This window comes from Ailuropoda melanoleuca, chromosome 1 (assembly GCF_002007445.2).
Source record: "Ailuropoda melanoleuca isolate Jingjing chromosome 1, ASM200744v2, whole genome shotgun sequence".
Classification (NCBI taxonomy): Eukaryota; Metazoa; Chordata; class Mammalia; order Carnivora; family Ursidae; genus Ailuropoda; species Ailuropoda melanoleuca.
Genome location: NC_048218.1, coordinates 81,971,658 through 81,989,481, shown reverse-complemented (window position 1 = coordinate 81,989,481; position 17,824 = coordinate 81,971,658). Strand labels below are relative to the sequence as shown.

General features: G+C 43.8%; 1 protein-coding gene and 1 long non-coding RNA gene across 2 annotated transcripts in view; both read left to right on the top strand.

Moving 5' to 3' along the window:
* Positions 1–232: 232 nt before the first annotated feature.
* The window catches only part of LOC117802656, a 42,766-nt gene continuing 25,174 nt past the window's right edge, over positions 233–17,824 (top strand). Inside the window, exons 1-2 of the long non-coding RNA XR_004626058.1 lie at positions 233–720; positions 15,955–16,061. This is a non-coding gene — a long non-coding RNA (uncharacterized LOC117802656). The remainder of the gene's footprint in view (positions 721–15,954; positions 16,062–17,824) is intronic.
* Positions 12,555–15,209, top strand: SOX2 (SRY-box transcription factor 2). Its single transcript, XM_034662315.1, has one exon. It carries the CDS (start codon positions 13,090–13,092, stop codon positions 14,053–14,055), a length of 966 nt encoding a protein of 321 aa, XP_034518206.1. The 5' UTR covers positions 12,555–13,089; the 3' UTR covers positions 14,056–15,209.

Sequence of the window (17,824 nt, the reverse complement as noted above, 5' to 3'; positions counted from 1 at the left end):
AACCCCTATTCTATGGCTTCAATAAACAGAACCCATTACCTCACGGCATCTTTTGTTGGCCCCATACAAGAGAGAACAAAATGGTTATTCAGGGGAACGCTTTCGATTTTTATTGTGGGTAGCCTGCACAAAGAGCCGTGTTATTGTATTTAAAAGAACCATCTGTAGCAGAAACAATGGCATCAAATTATCTTTGAATACCCACTGAAAAAACATAAAGCTTTTTTTTTTATTCTTCTTCTGTACGGTGGGGGGATAGAGCAGTGTTAGGATAACTGACTTTTTTGTTGTTCTCTGGGTGCATTCTTCTCGCTCCCCCTCTCTCCCCCTCACCCTCTCACTCCTCTCTCTCTCCCTCTCCCTCTCTCTCTCTCTCTCTTTTAAAAAATCAGCCATTTGGGGTTTTAAGCCATAAACGATTTTTCTTGTTGCAGGGGATTGCAGTGGCAAAGCTAGGCTAGGTCTTGGAGGCTGGTGTAAGGCGAAGCGGGTGAAGGCAGGAGGCTGATGGAGAGACTGGGGGGAAGAAAAGCCGACATGGATTCACGGTGTCTTGGATGGAGGACGAGAGGGGAATTGCAAGCTCCTTCAACTCGTTCTGTCCGGTGAGAAGTGATCAAGCTTGGGCTGACAAGAGGCTCAGGAAGCCCTCACGTTCTTTCGCTTTTTTACCTGCCAATCAAACTGCTACAAGACAACACCCTGATCTGGCATGGACATGTAAGTAGCTTGCAACCCAACTTTGACATTCACTGCTAGCTCACTCCTCTCCGCCCACCCCCCCAACTCACTTTCTTCCCCTCTCATTCTATTTTTTTTTTCTTTTGACCTTTAAGAGATCTGGAAATACACCCTGTGTGGCAGTCATTTAACACAGGCAGATTTAAGTCTGAAAGCGTTAACTTTTGGAATTAAATGCTAATTTTGATTTCTTTAACAAATGCAGAAATGAAGACATTATTTTATTCTCTTCTGAACAGTTTTAGTGAACATAATCAGTTGCCTTGCAAGGGTGTGTGTGTTTCTTTTTCTTTGAAAATGAAGAAATCCGTGAGCCCCCAGAGAGAAATGCAAAAATGAAAATTTCAGGCTTCCATCTTAAAAATGTCAAATTCTAGCATCTCATCCCTACGAAAAAAATCCTTCTCCAGACCAGGATTACATAGAATGGAAAGAGTGATTTGAGCCCAAAGGTACATATCATTAAGGGGTTGCTGCTATTTCATCTGGCGTCTTACTATTTTGGTGGTAGTTGGGGAGGGGGTGTGAAAAAAGAGAAGGAAAGGGACATGGCGACACCTCATTCTTTATAGAGATTGACATTGAGGGGGCTAGAGATACAAGAAGACAGGATAAGCAGGAAATATTACCTGAGAGAAGGAATCACAGAGCATGGCGGAGCTGGAAGCTAGGAGGGCTTCTGTGGGAAGTTGTGCGAGAGGTGATGGGGCTTGCTCTCTGGCGCCCTCTAATGGCAATCTGAACCAATGTTTTACTTTCTTAATTCAGTACTGGGAAAAGCAGCTGGGTTTTTGTTGTTCCTGTTGGTGGTTTTTCTCCGCAGGCTTAGAAACTAGAGACTATTAGTGGAGTAAATTGATTGTTTTCATCCCAGAAACTTATGTATATGCCTGAAAATTATCAGTGTTTTCTCCTCAAACATCTCCTCCTCTCCCAAAATTTTGTTAGACTAATAGAGGAGGAGAGGCTACTGGCAGATTGACTTATGGAGGGTGGCCCATGCCCAATTAGTAATTCGGAAAAAGGGATTCCTTTCCTACCTGAACAGCATTCTGACTCTTCGAATATACTGAAGAGGTCTTGGGGGCTGAGGTGGTGGGGGGGCTACTTGGAAATTGCAGATTCTGACACAAGCTCATTAGAATACAATTTAAAGGGGCCTCTTAGGAACCTCTGTTATTGCGATATGTGGTGGTCAGGGGGCTTTCCTTCCCGCCTCCTTTTTCTTTTCTCTTTTTCTTCTTTCTTTCGTTCTTTTTTTTTTTTTAAATTTGGTAGATAAAGGTTAATCTTGGGCTGAATGATAGAGCTATGATTGACAAGAGAAAAGGTGTTGAGGGCAGGTCGCGCTGTCTTATTTACAGCCCACTGCTTGCTGTAGAGCCTTTGTTAGGACTGGAAAGCTAATTTAGTGCTGATCAAAAGCACCACAGAGTTAAAGGACTGGTAATGACTGCTAATTTCATTTCAGCCTCATGCATCCCCAACTGCTGTAATTAAAGACACGCTATTTAAATACAGGTGAAGGGTTTTTTTTTTAAGTTAGGGTGGGGGTGGGTGGATTACAATATTATTTAGATTTCATCTTATACATGGGTGTTATGTAGTCCAACATCAGATTTTTTTTAGAGCTGCTTCTTGTCATTTATACCTGGCTTTGCAGAATCGGCAGTCGTGAAATATGTCAATCACACAAAAGCCACTGTTTAAGGGGCGAAAAGGGGGGGGATGCAGAACAGTAAATGTTTTGGGGGGGATTTAAATATTTGGGTCTCTTTTATTTTTCCCCTTCAAATTAATGGAAGGGCCTCAGAAATAGCTAAAGTATTTGAAACTTAGGGCAGGGTTAACAGGCCAAAGGGATCAGTGTCAGCTTTTTAAGTACTTCTAAAAAGATCATGTGGACAGATGGAAAAATATATTTTTAATTAAATAATTTCCCCCACGCTGTAGCTGCAGTGTTGGCTCAGAAACCGTGTAATTCCTCAACCAATAGGAGTTTCTTTATAAGAACATCAAAGGATAAAAAGCTCTACATTTTCGTAGTTGGTTAAAATTGATAACCCTCCCCCCCCACACACACACACCCCAAAAAAGAATTTAGCCTTTAATCTCTTTTTATCCACGAAGACTAAAGCTCTGTACTCGACCCCGCGAGCCGCTCTCGCCTTCCGGGGCTGGAACCCGGCTCAGATGTGAAGCGGCGCTGAGCCGCGGCGCAGGTTCGTGACCAGCGCCCCCTGTTGGACACAGTAGGAGATGCACAGCGCCAGTCCTGGAAATCGCGAGAACCTTGCTCTGGGGTTAGATAAAACTCTTTATTACCCTCCAAAAAGGAGATGGTGCGAGGAAACAAGTTTTTATATCCTTGAAAGATAATATAATTTAATTCAATAAAAAATAAAAAGGAGATGATACAATTTTAATTCAATAAAAAATAAAGACTAACCTATTCCTCCTCCTCACATCCCAGCCACCCCCTACCCCCTTTTGGGTTTGGGACTCTTTTTAGATTCTGAGATAGTAAAACAGGTAGAGAAGCATGATTTAAAAAGAGAGAGAGAGAGAACTTTCTTCTGTAGCAATGGAAAACCAAGCAAATTACTTCTCCCATTCTGTCCACATTAAAAAATAAATAAATAAAAGGGAAGATGCTGCTGCTTGCTGTTTTGACGTTTGTCAGCAGCATCTTGAATGCCCTCCGAGGTCCTTCAAGAATTCTGAGTCCCTGAGTAAACGAAATAACTTGCTCGTTTTTTATTTATTTTCAGAGTGTAAATTAAGAGGCCAGTCTCTGTTTTGAATGTTTCCCATCCCCCAAACCAATCTTGATCAAACTTTTCCTTTCCGGGATGGCGGTTAAATTCCAGATTTTTTTTTTTTTTAAGAAACAGGTGCCTGACACCTTTCTTCTTTTATCTCAGGATCTCAGTCGTAGGATTTCAGGGAAGGTGTGCCAATGGTAAAGAGTATTTTCTTTTGAAATTCAGCATTTTCAATGACCAGGAATCCAAATTATCCTAGGGGAAGAAGAGTATTTTTACACTTCCAAAAGTACCTGTCTACATAAGAAAGAGGGTTGGCTTTTTCTTTGGTGAGCAAGTAAGGGTAAAAGTACACTTTGAACTCTTTCAGGAAGATAAACTATAAAAATGGCACATCCTCTGAATGTAAAATGATAGTAAAATTTGGGTTTGTTTAGGTGTTTAAAATCAAATTGAAACAATTCCAGTGTTAAGTGAACACATGATCTCAACAAGGTGTTTTATGATTTCGATCTTCAGGGATGTACTTACAATTTTAACTTTTAGATTAAAAACCTTAAGAAGTTGAGAGGTTGCTTTTTAAAAATTTCCCTATTGAAAGAAACCAGATTAATTTTCATAACAGAATTACTTTTTAAAATGTTTAATACTGTGGCTAAGCAAGTTTAAGTTGATCTTACGTTTATTCTTCCCACCTTCCCAAATCAGCGGATCCGACATTGTGTTTTCAGGGGAATTGGTGTTCAGTGGGATGAGAGATGTCTTCTCCATCAGACTCCAGAATCGAAGCTCGTGTTTCTCCATTAATGACTTTGGATACCGGCAGGAAAATAATCAAGGCTTTGATCAGTTTTTGCCCGGAAACCTATCGAAATAACGGGCAAGCGGGATTCCCTGCTACAGGCAACCCCACCCTTTGCTTTACCAAAAAAACACAAAACAAACCAAAAAACCGAGTCCCCGTTACAGAAATACTAAGTCCGGGCCAGTTTTGGAACCAGTGCCAACAAACGGTGTGTGACGGCCCAAGGCTGTCGGTGGCGTGGGGAGGCCAAAGCCAGCAGAATCCTGGAGGCGACCCTCGAAAGGGGTTATATGCCTGCTGTTCGGAAGTGATGTAGAATTTAAAATACCAGTGGTCCGGAGATTTCGACCCCGTTCCGCCCCCGGGGGTCCCAACCTGGAGGGCGAAGCCGGGGCTGGGGGAGGAGCCGCACCTGGCTCAGGCGGGCTGTGTGTCCCCAACTTCCCAGGGCCCAGGGAGAAAGCGCAACCCCTAGTTTATGAAAGAGAACTAAAGAAGTGGGTGGCCTAGGCCTGGGAATGCCACCCAGCTTTCCCAGCGCAGTGTCATTTCTGTGGTTTCAAGCGGCCTCAGCCCCTGCCGGAATCCCACGCCCCACGGCGGCCAGCGGGAAGGCAGCCCTTCCATCTTTGGGGACTGAGGAGGGGGCAGCGAGTAACTGACTCCTTAGAAGCAGGCAAAACCACCCCGGGCTGGCAACGGGGCCGCGTTTTTCTACAGCAGCAAAGCGCCCTTTAGGGGCGGAGCAGGCATTTGGGGTCTCTTGTCCCAGCGTCCAGGCCTGAGCCCGCGCCTCTTGGCTGAGCGCCCTGCTTTCTAAGCAGTCAGTCTTGCCCCATTCTTAGGCCAGTCCCGAAGGATGGGCCACCCTAGCTTGGGCCCGCTGAGTCTGTGCCAAGTTCCCAGTCCTCTCTCCCCTCCATACCTCAAACCCTTCTTCATGAACCCAAGCCTCACTAAGAAAGCCAGGGTCTGCTGGAGTTTGGTAACTGTGTGGGGGTGGAGAAGATGACTGATTGAGTATTAAGACCAAGATTCAAGGATGAGCCCTCATTTGTTAAGTTTGCTCTTTTGCTTTGTTTTTAAGCTTTGAAGAGCCTTTATGGTTCCCTTGACCCAACCCTGAGACAGACAAGGCGCCCGGAGAAAGCCCAGGCTGGCTTGAGGGAGCTGAGATATAGACAGATACTCATCTCTCTACCACTCAAGGAGCAGATAAGCTCTGCCAGACTCTGGGTCCTAATCCAGGGCCCAGCTGCTATGTGGGTTGCTGAAGGGTGTTGAAACCACAAGTACAACTTGACACCACTGAGCCCACGGTGCTTGTCAATAATCTGTGAATTAGGTGGAGATTGTCGCTGTAGATTATAACAGTTTCTGAAGGACTCATTACAGCCTATCGTGTCAACGATCTTCAAATTAAGGGGGGGCGGGAGGGAAAAGGAATGGGGAGAGCCTACAAAAAGGGAAGAAGGTTGGGAGGGGAGATAAAAGTCAGAGCCCCAGCTCTGAAAGAGGCTTTAAAGATTACCAGGCTAGCCATCTGAGAATTCCACTGGGATGGGGTTGCAAGCCCAACTCCATCTGAGCCAGGGCTGGAAAGGGGCACTAAAGGGTGAGCAGAAGTGGGCCCCTGGGAAGGCAGACTTCTCAGACATTTCTTTTGAGGCCAGAAGAGCTTTTGGGAGAGGGCTCCAGATATCAATGGGAGGCCTTGAGGATGCCAGGCCACCCAGGATGGGTGTACACTTTGATTTAGAGCACTTTCCAGGGCTAGCCACAGCTGCAACTCTGAGAAAAAGTGGATAGTAGTTTTGTTTAGGGCTGATGGTGACTGTAGGTGATTTTTTTTTTTTAATGCTTTGCTTTCAGCTTCTTTTCATACAAACAGGTGAAAGACTTTCTTCCTTTTCCTTTGATAGTATTCCTGTCCCTCACACTCGTAAAGCTGATCTAATTTCTTTCCCCATCTTGCTTTTTGAGGTGCCAAACACCTCTGCCTTCTGAGATAGTTGAGTGTTGTCACTTTTTGAGTTTGTGTTATGTCCGGTTGTACTTCTGGAAAGGGAACTGGAAGTAACACAGAAGCAGTGTGCACCATGAGATCTCCAGAAGAAAGAAGACGAAATCCCACTTCAGCGGTTTGGAAGGAGCCAGACTAAGGGAGAGACCGGTGGATTGCCGGTACAGTGAGTGTGCAGCCTGGCATGCACTGGGGTGTCATTCATGAGCCACTTAATATGCTCTAGAGAAATCTTAAGGAAGCTTTAGGTTTGTTTTTCCCACAAAAGTTGTGGTCACAAGTAAAGGAAATAATCACAGTTGGAGAATTTAAAACAATCGTCTTTTTCCTAAAATCAAGGTGACAGTCCTAGTCACTGGAAAATTTGGGTTCTAAGGAAACCCTGTTCCTTTGGTATGATTAATTGCACAAGATAGTTTAGTCAATAAGGGAGATAAGTATTTAGACTCCCAAGCAATGATTTAGAGGTGTGAAAGGGCCATGGGTTTGTTGGCCCACTTGTAGTTCCTGGTGCTCTGTTTGCCTGGTTTTGTTTTCATTTTCCATTTCTTTCTTCTGATTTTTAAAATCAAAATCATAGTTTCACTTCTTCTCAATGTAACTGAAAACCACTGGTAGGAGGCCCTTTCAATTTTCAGTTTGTCTTTTTTTTTTTTAAGGGAATTTCTATTTAAAATAATTAGATCATTTAATGGGCACACTGCATTTTCCCCTGGACAACAGCTGCAGTGCAGACAGATCTTCTGTTAAAACTGCTTGATAATTCAGAAATGGAAATGAAATGGTGAAATGTGAATCCTTTTTTCCAGGAAATATTTGAACTGGAATATATGAAGGAGGTACATATACATGTAATACTAGAAGCAATATGCTGATTGTTATATGTAGCCCTGAAGACATACACAAGTGATTATATATTACTTTTGTTACTATAATTTGAAGTAAGGGGGAAATATATTTGGTTTTCTTTATATCATTGAATTCTTTTTAAAATGTATTTATTTCATCAGTGGGAATCAGATGAAAGAGAGTGAGTATAAAAAGGAGCTGGATTCAGAGCAGCTCTGCATTCCTTAGGTTTCAAGGGTCCTTACAGCTCTTGAGTGAAATTATTTGGTGAAATTGGGTCTGGACTGAAATAGCATTTGCTATCCCCTTGTTCATTTGTTATGTGTAATACCACTTCTGGAAATTAAAGGCAAGGTGCTGAAGGGACAGACAAGAAGAAAAAAATATAATTAAGCAATTTTAAATTGCCAATCTACCATGCATCCATATGCATGTCTATGTCTTAGTAAATAAAAAGGGATAGAGATATATGCTTGCGCTTCGTATCATCTAGAAACATTTATTATAGTTCCTGTCAATAATCTTTCACACTTCCAAAATCTGACAAGTTTGTCAATAGGAAGAAATGTAGATGACTTTCTATCATTTTGAAAATTGCTTTATAGAAATTGCAGTATCCCTCTAGGATCTTGTGAGGGATCCTTCACAGTCCAAAGCAAGTGAAGTTTGATAATAGCACAATCCTATTCTAATTTTTGCTCTTACTTTCAATATCCTAACTTTTTCCAGTTTACTTCTTATAATTTTTGGAAAATATGTGGTGCTTTTGTAAGGAAAAGAAATTCTCTAATTTCTCTTTACGTTCATTTATTTGTGTTTGTTTCATATATATTGAAGAATCAGGTGTTGATCATTCTGGAAGTCTTGTGGCATGCTCCAATTTGGAGTGATTGAGGAACTTTTTTTTTGCAATTTAGGGGGAAGAAGGAAACATTTTTTTAATTGGCTTATACCAGTCTCCTTACTCTGTAATTCTCAGTTTTCTTGTGTTAGGGGATAAATATCAATAAAATTTCATCTTACCAAATTGCACCAGCATTGTCCTACACGTTGGAATTTTCCTTTATTTTTGGCTTTTAAAATCAGAAACTTTTCTTGGGTTCCTGTACTTCTCTTTTTAGTTTCTGTGCCTTTTACCACACCACTGGTATGATCTCTTCCACTGCAGTCCGGTCACTGCTATGGGCGCTTTCAGTGGAGAAGTCTAGAAGGTTAGGATCCGGAGGAAACATAACAAAAAAAGGGAGAAGAAAAACCCCTTCATTTGGCCAAATCTGGCTCCTAATATATTTAACCACTTCCAGATTTAGAAAGCCTTTCTGTACATTTTCTTCTATTTTTCTCTCTTTTTTTCCTTACGTAATGAAATTAAAACTTTTGGAGCCCACAGTTGACATTTTTCAGAAAATTGAGTTATCAAGGCAGTAATTATTTCACGGGGAGATAAAACTCTCATAGCCCTAACTGTCAAATAGGGCCCTTTTCAGATTTTAATTACAAAATAAAATTAGTCTGCTCTTCCTCGGAATGGTTTGTGAGTGGTTAAACAGAGCTTTCCCCCCAATACTGGTGGTCGTCAAACTCTGCTAATTAGCAATGCTGAGAAATTCCAGTTAACAAGGACATTCTCCAAGACTCTGCAGGTTCCCTGCCGTTTGCCTTCATTTCCATAAGAAGATTAAGAGAGGAGGGGAACACACTCAAATGCAGATGCAGAAAAGAAGCGTTTTTTAACAAGCATCATAATAGTAAGATGCTTGGCTAGTTCTCACCTAATTACTGCAAGTTAAACCTCTATTTGCCACTAAGAAGAAAAAATAAGTCTACAGTCCCCTATCTCCAGAAAATTGTTAGTTGGCTTCAGATATAATACTTGGGGAGGGATGAGGGGAGTTTAGGAGAGAAATATTAGTGCAAAAGATAAAACTGAGCCACACTTAATCAGTTAAGGGTTTTTGGCTGGGGCCTATATAGTAGAGCAAAATTAAATCAGAATATCCTAGGAGTTATGCGTTTGTGTTCCTAATTTCTAATCTTGCTTTAAAAGTATGCAGCTTTTTGCTGCCCATGAAAGGCAAATGTTATACTTCCTTTAGATTAAGCACTTTAAATTTTCATACATTGTGCCAATGGCAACATTTTTAAATTCTTAAAGGATGAAGCACCCTCTTCCAAGTCTTATTTTGATTCCCTAGTAGTCAACGGTGCATTGTTATTAGTACTGTAGCCATCTGTTATAAACCTAAAACCGTGCTGCTTCTATCATCTATTGTGATTATTATAGTTATTATTATATTTAGGGGCCAGTGATAGTGCCGGATTGAAATAGAGTGGCCGGTGATCTGATTTTTTTAATGCATATGTTCTAAAAAATCTAATGAGAAAATTGTTTCTGCTATCACCATCTTCTTTAATCTTATTTTCATAGCACATTATTATGCATAAATGCCAGCCACAGTTAGTTTATTGCCTTGATAAGTACAGCAGGCTTAATTAAAATAAAGCTGTAAATAAATGCAACCAATGATAACACAATTGTAATGTATTTCCATAGCTTATTTATATGATAAAAGCAATTAACAAAAGACCTAGCCAGCCCCTTTAACCTCTTAAATGCATTATTATAGAGTTCGGGGACAAACACAGGCGTCTGAGAATGTATAAAAGCCTTTATATATTATCCCAAGGAAAAAATTTGTGCCTCTTCCTACTACCCCTTGAGAGAGAGGGAGGTTAAAAAAATTTGCTACTGTAGCCATTCGTTATTAATATTTATTTTAATACATATACTGCACCATTATCCACATCAACCCCTTGAGTTTTTTTTCTTCAGATTTAATTATCCATAAGCTTTTTTAAAGTTTTCGGAATAATGCTACTCAGCTCAGACCAATGCATACACAATCATGAAGTGAATGCTTGGTCTGCCCTTCATGGCATCTGGACAATCATCATTCATATGTTGAATCTCATAATTTGTACCTATTTTTTCCCATGGCTTAACCTCCTACTTATCTGGAGGTTATATGTACATTTCTAAGTTAAGCAAATTAAATCTGATTCTTATGATTTGGTTCCATAGCTTATATGATATGTTAACTTTTCTTTTGTTTAGATTACGTGTAATTAGTTGGATCTTCCTCCCATTCCCCTCATTTTTTTCCCCTTTAATTCTTTCCAAACACCTTCTTTTAAAGGTAAAAGCAAAACTGTAGTCATGGACAAGCGAATTTACCAGTAGGGGGCGCACCGGCTACATCCCTGAAACCAGACGCGCTGAAAAGCCTGTGGCTGCTGTGCTGTCCCTCTGAGCCTCTAACCTTTTCTCTTTCCTAATCTCCGTGTCCGTGTTTAGCTTAATATTACACCTCGAATAAACAGAAGACATTATTTTGTTCTGAAGAATGCCATATATTTATCCGTTTGCAGAAGTCCAGTCTCACCCTTCCCAGGTTCCCAAGAACTAAAACAAACCATAACTTAGAGAAAAAGAAGAAACTGATGGGGGAGGGGCGGCTGATTGGAAATAATTTATAAAGAAAAGTCTACAGGATTCTTTTTCTCAACTTTTCTGTCTTTCCAGTGAGCATACTTATTTTGAGTTGGACAGGAACAGAAAAGCCTGGGAGGGCAGGGATTGGAGAAGTTGTAGTGGAGGTGGTGATGGTTATGGGAAGAAGGTTAGTGAGGAACAAAACAATGCAGTTTGTGAAGATAATAAATGGAACGTGGCCGACAGATACTATTCAGTACATTTTCTTAGGGTGAGTAAGGGTAGATAGATCAGGGGAGGAGGGGGCGGAGAGAGTGTTACAGAAGAAAGAAAATAAGTAACCCTGATGGTTTAAGCCCTTTATAAAAAAGAAATGGCATCAGGTTTTTTTTTTTCCCCCACCCCCCCCCACCCTTTGTAGTCAAGTGCATTTTAGCCACAAAGATCCCAACAAGAGAGTGGAAGGAAACTTAGACGGGGCTTTGTTTGACTCCGTGTAGCGACAACAAGAGAAACAAAACTACCTATTTGTAACGGACGTGCTGCCATTGCTCTCCGCATTGAGCGCCTACCTATTGAAATCTTTACGTCAGGACAATGGGAGAGCGGCTAAAATTACCCTCTTGGGTCCTGGGCGGGCAGGATTCCTGAGCCCCTACCCCCGCCTCCGTCCCATCCTCCTCCAGCGTCGGCCTTGCTGGGCTCCCCCCAAGACCAGTCCTGGCCGTCTTCTTCCGGCCTGCACTGCCTGCACCTGTGCCGGGGAGCACCACACCCGCCTCCCAGGCCTGGCGCCCCCTCCGAGCGCTGCCCTAGACCCGGGCGGCGCGGGCAGAGCGGCCACCACAGTACAAGTCACAAGGGGAATGGCAGGGCTGGTTCTGCTCGAGTCCTGGGAACTCTGCGTGGGAGGGAGTTTGTGAGTGCGGCCCAAATGCCACCTCCATACTGTGCCGTGGGATGCCAGGAAGTTGACGTTACGCTGCTCCGTAGCCTGCACTTCTGAGCGTCCTTCTGTTGATCTTTTTCTTCCCCCAGCCTCCTTTTGAAACCGGCCCAACTGAAGTCCTCCTTTGGGGGAGGCTCAGGAGGAGAATGGGGAGAGAGGACGAGAGTGGGGGCATCCTCTATCCATCGACTGAATGGAGAAAGATGGTGGGCGATGTGGCTGGGGGTAAGCTGTAGTGTCCTGGCCGGAGATGAGCTGGGCTGGGAAGAGCCTGCTTGCCGCAGCTTCCCCAGGCCTGGCCTCCCCTTAAGGGTAGAGTCGGCCGCAGAGTCATTCCAAGCAGGATTTATGCTTAAAACAGCAAACTGCGTGGCAGCAAGGAGGGTTTTGAGGACAGAGCTTTCCGTCTCCCAACTTCTTGTCGGGACAGTGTGAGAAAGGGGTGAGCCAGTGCCGGCACCTGTGGAGGAAGAGGGGCGAGGGGAAGAGCGAGGTTAGGGAGAAGCACCGGAGAGGCTGGAGTTGGGGAGAAGCGTGCGGAGGAGAGGGAGAACAATGACACACCAACTCCTGCACCGCCTGTTTCCTGAAATACTAGTAGGACAGTCGCCCTGAACCACCCACTCTGCCCTGCCCCACCCCACCACCTTAGCGGCTTCTCGCGCCCCTTCCTCAACTCAGCGGCCCGCACCAAAAAAAGTAAATCAATATTAAGTTTGAAGAAGAAAAAAATCATAGTCTTAGTGCTGTTTACCCACTTCCTTCGAAAAGGCGTGTGGTGTGACCTGTTGCTGCGAGAGGGGATACAAAGGTTTCTCAGTGGCTGGCAGGCTGGCTGTGGGAGCCGCCTCCCCCTCCCTCCTTCCTCCTCCTCCCCCTGCCTCCCCCGCGCGGCCTGCGGCGCGGCAGACCCCGCCCCCTTTCATGCAAAACCCGGCGGCGAGGCTGGGCTCGAGTGGAGGAGCCGCCGCGCGCTGATTGGTCGCTGGAAACCCATTTATTCCCTGACAGCCCCCATCACATGGATGGTTGTCTATTAACTTGTTCAAAAAAGTATCAGGAGTTGTCAAGGCAGAGAAGAGAGTGTTTGCAAAAGGGGGAAAGTAGTTTGCTGCCTCTTTAAGACTAGGACTGAGAGAAAGAAGAGGAGAGAGAAAGAAAGGGAGAGAAGTTTGAGCCCCAGGCTTAAGCCTTTCCAAAAAATAATAATAACAATCATCGGCGGCGGCAGGATCGGCCAGAAGAGGAGGGAAGCGCTTTTTTTGATCCTGATTCCAGTTTGCTTCTCTCTCTCTTTTCTTCCCCCAAATTATTCTTCGCCTGATTTTTCTCGCGGAGCCCTGCGCTCCCGACACCCCCGCCCGCCTCCCCTCCTCCTCTCCCCCCGCCCGCGGGCCCCCCAAAGTCCCGGCAGGGCCGAGGGTCGGCGGCCGCCGGCGGGCCGGGCCCGCGCACAGCGCCCGCATGTACAACATGATGGAGACGGAGCTGAAGCCGCCGGGCCCGCAGCAAACTTCGGGGGGCGGCGGCGGCGGCGGCGGCGGCAACTCCACCGCGGCGGCGGCGGGAGGCAACCAGAAGAACAGCCCGGACCGCGTCAAGCGGCCCATGAACGCCTTCATGGTGTGGTCCCGCGGGCAACGGCGCAAGATGGCCCAGGAGAACCCCAAGATGCACAACTCGGAGATCAGCAAGCGCCTGGGCGCCGAGTGGAAACTTTTGTCGGAGACGGAGAAGCGGCCGTTCATCGACGAGGCCAAGCGGCTGCGAGCGCTGCACATGAAGGAGCACCCGGATTATAAATACCGGCCCCGGCGGAAAACCAAGACGCTTATGAAGAAGGATAAGTACACGCTGCCCGGCGGGCTGCTGGCCCCGGGCGGCAACAGCATGGCGAGCGGGGTCGGGGTGGGCGCCGGCCTCGGCGCGGGCGTGAACCAGCGCATGGACAGCTACGCGCACATGAACGGCTGGAGCAACGGTAGCTACAGCATGATGCAGGACCAGCTGGGCTACCCGCAGCACCCGGGCCTCAACGCGCACGGCGCCGCGCAGATGCAGCCCATGCACCGCTACGACGTGAGCGCACTGCAGTACAACTCCATGACCAGCTCGCAGACCTACATGAACGGCTCGCCCACCTACAGCATGTCCTACTCGCAGCAGGGCACCCCTGGCATGGCGCTTGGCTCCATGGGCTCGGTGGTCAAGTCCGAGGCCAGCTCCAGCCCCCCCGTGGTTACCTCTTCCTCCCACTCCAGGGCGCCCTGCCAGGCCGGGGACCTCCGGGACATGATCAGCATGTACCTCCCCGGCGCCGAGGTGCCGGAGCCCGCTGCCCCCAGCAGACTTCACATGTCCCAGCACTACCAGAGCGGCCCGGTGCCCGGCACGGCCATTAACGGCACACTGCCCCTCTCGCACATGTGAGGGCGGGTCAGTGAACTAGAGGGGGGGAGAAATTTTCAAAGAAAAACGAGGGAAATGGGAGGAGAGTAAGAAACAGCATGGAGAAAAACCCGGTACGCTCAAAAAAAAAAAAAAAAAAAAAAAAAAAAAAAAAAAAAAAAAGAAAAGATAAAAGAAAAAAAAAGTCATCACCCGCAGCAAATGACAGCTGCAAAAAAGAACACCAATCCCATCCACACTCACGCAAAAACCGCGATGCCGACGAGAAAACTTTTATGAGAGATCCTGGACTTCTTTTTGGGGGACTATTTTTGTACAGAGAAAACCAGGGGGGTGGGGTGGGGAGGGCGAGGGAATGGACCTTGTATAGATCTGGAGGAAAGAAAACTACGCAAAACTTTTTAAAAGTTCTAGTGATACGGTAGGAGCTTTGCAGAAAGTTTGCAAAAGTCTTTACCAATAATATTTAGAGCTAGTCTCCAAGCGACGAAAAAAATGTTTTAATATTTGCAAGCAACTTTTGTACAGTATTTATCGAGATAAACATGGCAATCAAAATGTCCATTGTTTATAAGCTGAGAATTTGCCAATATTTTTCAAGGAGAGGCTTCTTGCTGAATTTTGATTCTGCAGCTGAAATTTAGGACAGTTGCAAACGTGGAAAGAAGAAAATTATTCAGATTTGGACATTTTAATTGTTTAAAAATTGTACAAAAGGAAAAAATTAGAATAAGTACTGGCAAAACCATCTCCGTGGTCTTCTTTAAAGGGGCAAAAGTTTTAGATTGTACTAAATTTTTTTTTAACTTACTGTTAAAAGCAAAAATGGCCATACAGGTTGACATCGTTGGTAATTTATAATAGCTTTTGTTTCCCAACTTTCCATTTTGTTCAGATAAAAAACAACAACATGAAATTACTGTGTTTGAAATATTTTCTTATGGTTTGTAATATTTCTGTAAATTTATTGTGATATTTTAAGGTTTTTCCCCCCCTTTATTTTCCGTAGTTGTATTTTAAAGATTCGGCTCTGTATTATTTGAATCAGTCTGCCGAGAATCCATGTATATATTTGAACTAATACCATCCTTATAACAGGTACATTTTCAACTTAAGTTTTTACTCCATTATGCACAGTTTGAGATAAATAAATTTTTGAAATATGGACACTGAAATTATGCTTGAGTCTTTCATTTATTTGGATAACACTGATTATACATAACTCCTCGGGGTACATACTGTGCTCGGCCAAGAAAGCAAAATACCTAAAACCTTGATATTCTAGTCCAGTAGCATGTGCTAATGTTAATTGCAACAAATGTCTGAATGATTAATTGAATAAGTACTCTCAAAAAATTGAAATGCTTATGTCATTTCTAAAATAGAAACTAGAGACGTATTGTAAATCCACCCCCTCCTTTTCTAAGCAGCATGAATAAGCATGATGGGGACTTATACTTAAAACTGATTTATGCCACTTGTTGCCAGAAAGAAGGAGTCAATTCTGAAATTTTTCATGTAGCTCAGCAGATGGGGTATTGAGCCAAATCAGAACCAGGTTGGCTGGTTTTGTTTTCGTTTTCCTCAATGCACAATGGCCCTTTGGAAACCTGGTTATAAGGGAAAATGATGCTTCTTGTATCGGAATAATTGCAAACTAGACATGCAAAGTGCTCATCTGCTGGGTGGGTGTTTGGGTTACTTCAGCCCTGCTATTGTTTGAAAGGAAACAAGTGGTTTGCTTTCTTTGTTCCTTGACTTCATAAACTTTCTCCTCTACATTTTCCTGTTTAGGGGCAAGGGAAAGCAAAGAGCGTCTTACAAAAGCCCCCGTCTTATCACGGCTATTTTTTTATTATTATTATTTATTTTCTTTTTTCCTCTCTCTCCCTCCACGAATTCCATTTCTTAAATTGGCAGCGCGGGTGCAAGCCTGTAGTCCCAAATCGGATATCTCTGCAGCTGATAACAAGCAAAAGAGAAGCCAGGCAACAGCCATATTAAAGAAGAAAACAATCAACTCTGAGGTAGATATTTTACTTTGTCCGGTCTAATCACATTTGGAGATGATTATGCTTTTGATCTGTTAACCATGTTTTACTACAGTAGTAGAGAAGTAGGGGGAGGGGAAAGGGGTGGGGAAACAAGATTGGATTTGTTGTTTTCTTTGGCCCTAGGAAAGGTAAAGAAAGACTATAGTTGTCCCCAGTGGGAGCGGAAAAGTTGGGGAATCGTCATGGCCTTTGAATTAGCGATGTGTCTACATCACGACCGACCCGCGCTTTGGCGCAGCCGGAGAATCTGTAAGACCGACTCAGGGACTTTTCTTCCTTATTTGCTGCTTACCTCGCTCAACTTCCCCCACCAAAGGGGACCAGGAACCACGAGTCAGGCATTCTTAAGAGCGTGGGCTGCTACCCGCAATTTCAAGGGCTTGTTGTGTCAACTTGCTACAACTTTGGAGAAGTTGGAATCCGGCAGCGCCTTCCACTCTTGAGTAGAATGCCGGCTGCAGCCACTAAGTTAGCTCAACCCGTTGGTTTGCACTTTCTCGTTTTCCAAGAAAGTCTTTCTTTCTCGTGGTGTTGCTGATGTTAGTTCTGGGCTCAGCTGGAGATATCCTCATATTTTCTGTATTTTTATTTCATGTGGATTGCTTTGTTTTTGGTGTGTATTGGTTTTCATTTATTTCTTTTTTAAAAATTCATTTTAGGGTAAAGGACAATTATTATACCAGTTCCCAATTCTAAACGAGGCATTTCCCCCCCTAATTAATGCAGAGACTCTAAAAGAATTTCCCCCGGCCTGGCCAGCCATTGTAATGCATATACGGATTATTCACGTGGTAATGAGCACATTCGCCAGTTCTTGCTCACACATACGAATAAAAGAAACTTTGAATAAAGATCCAAATGATCTTGCTGGGGGGTGGGGAGGATATTCCTGGAATTTGAGCCAATCAACTATATGGAGTGTATATATTTGAAAAAAATAAAGAGATATGTTAGAAATATGTATAGGGTTTAGACTAATTGCACTGCATTAGGCTCCCTTAAAAAAAGAGAAAAAAAGAGCCCACAGGATCAGACTAAAAAAAGCAACAACTTTTTGGCAAAATGCTCAAGTTCAAATATTTTGCAAGAGGGAAGAGAGCAATTTTAGGAAGTTGAACTAGTTTTGAGTGATTGTCACTGTCTGCCTAAAACAAGAGAACTCCCATTTTCCCTCCTATCCTTCCATATCTCCTACCTAAATGAAAGACAAATTATTTTGCTCGCAAATATAAATTCTTTTGATAAACTGCATTTGAGGAAAATGTCATATGTTTTATCCTTTATTTGATGGGGTTAAATGATTCCCCAGGATGTGTAGTTTTATGCCTAGATTAATATTGAGCTTACAATATTTTAATTATAATATGATTTCCAAGAAGGGGGTAAACCCATAAACTTGCCCAGAGATGGTTATCTCTCAGTGCTGAAGTTAGTTGACTGTTCGTTCCTTCCTTGGGCTATTACTCTGTTCACTAAAACCATTCAATTTCCAGTCAAAGGGGGTGAATTTAATGTTTTGTTAACCTTATACATGGAATGGAAATGTGTAGAAGGATGAGATTATAGTTTGTTCCCTCTGCAATTTTTTCTTTCCCCGCACCCCCGCCCCCTACTTTAAATAAAGAGCGTTAAAATATTTTGCTGAGCTGTAGTAGATTAGCAAGGTTTCTTGCCAATGCTGGGAAGCTGGTATTACAGACGGTCCCAGGGGAAAATGGCTCACATTAACCACTAAA

What these genes read in the sequence shown, in the direction of transcription:
- SOX2 (XM_034662315.1), top strand. Translation starts at nt 13,090, where the DNA reads ATGTACAACATGATGGAGACGGAGCTGAAGCCGCCGGGCCCGCAGCAA.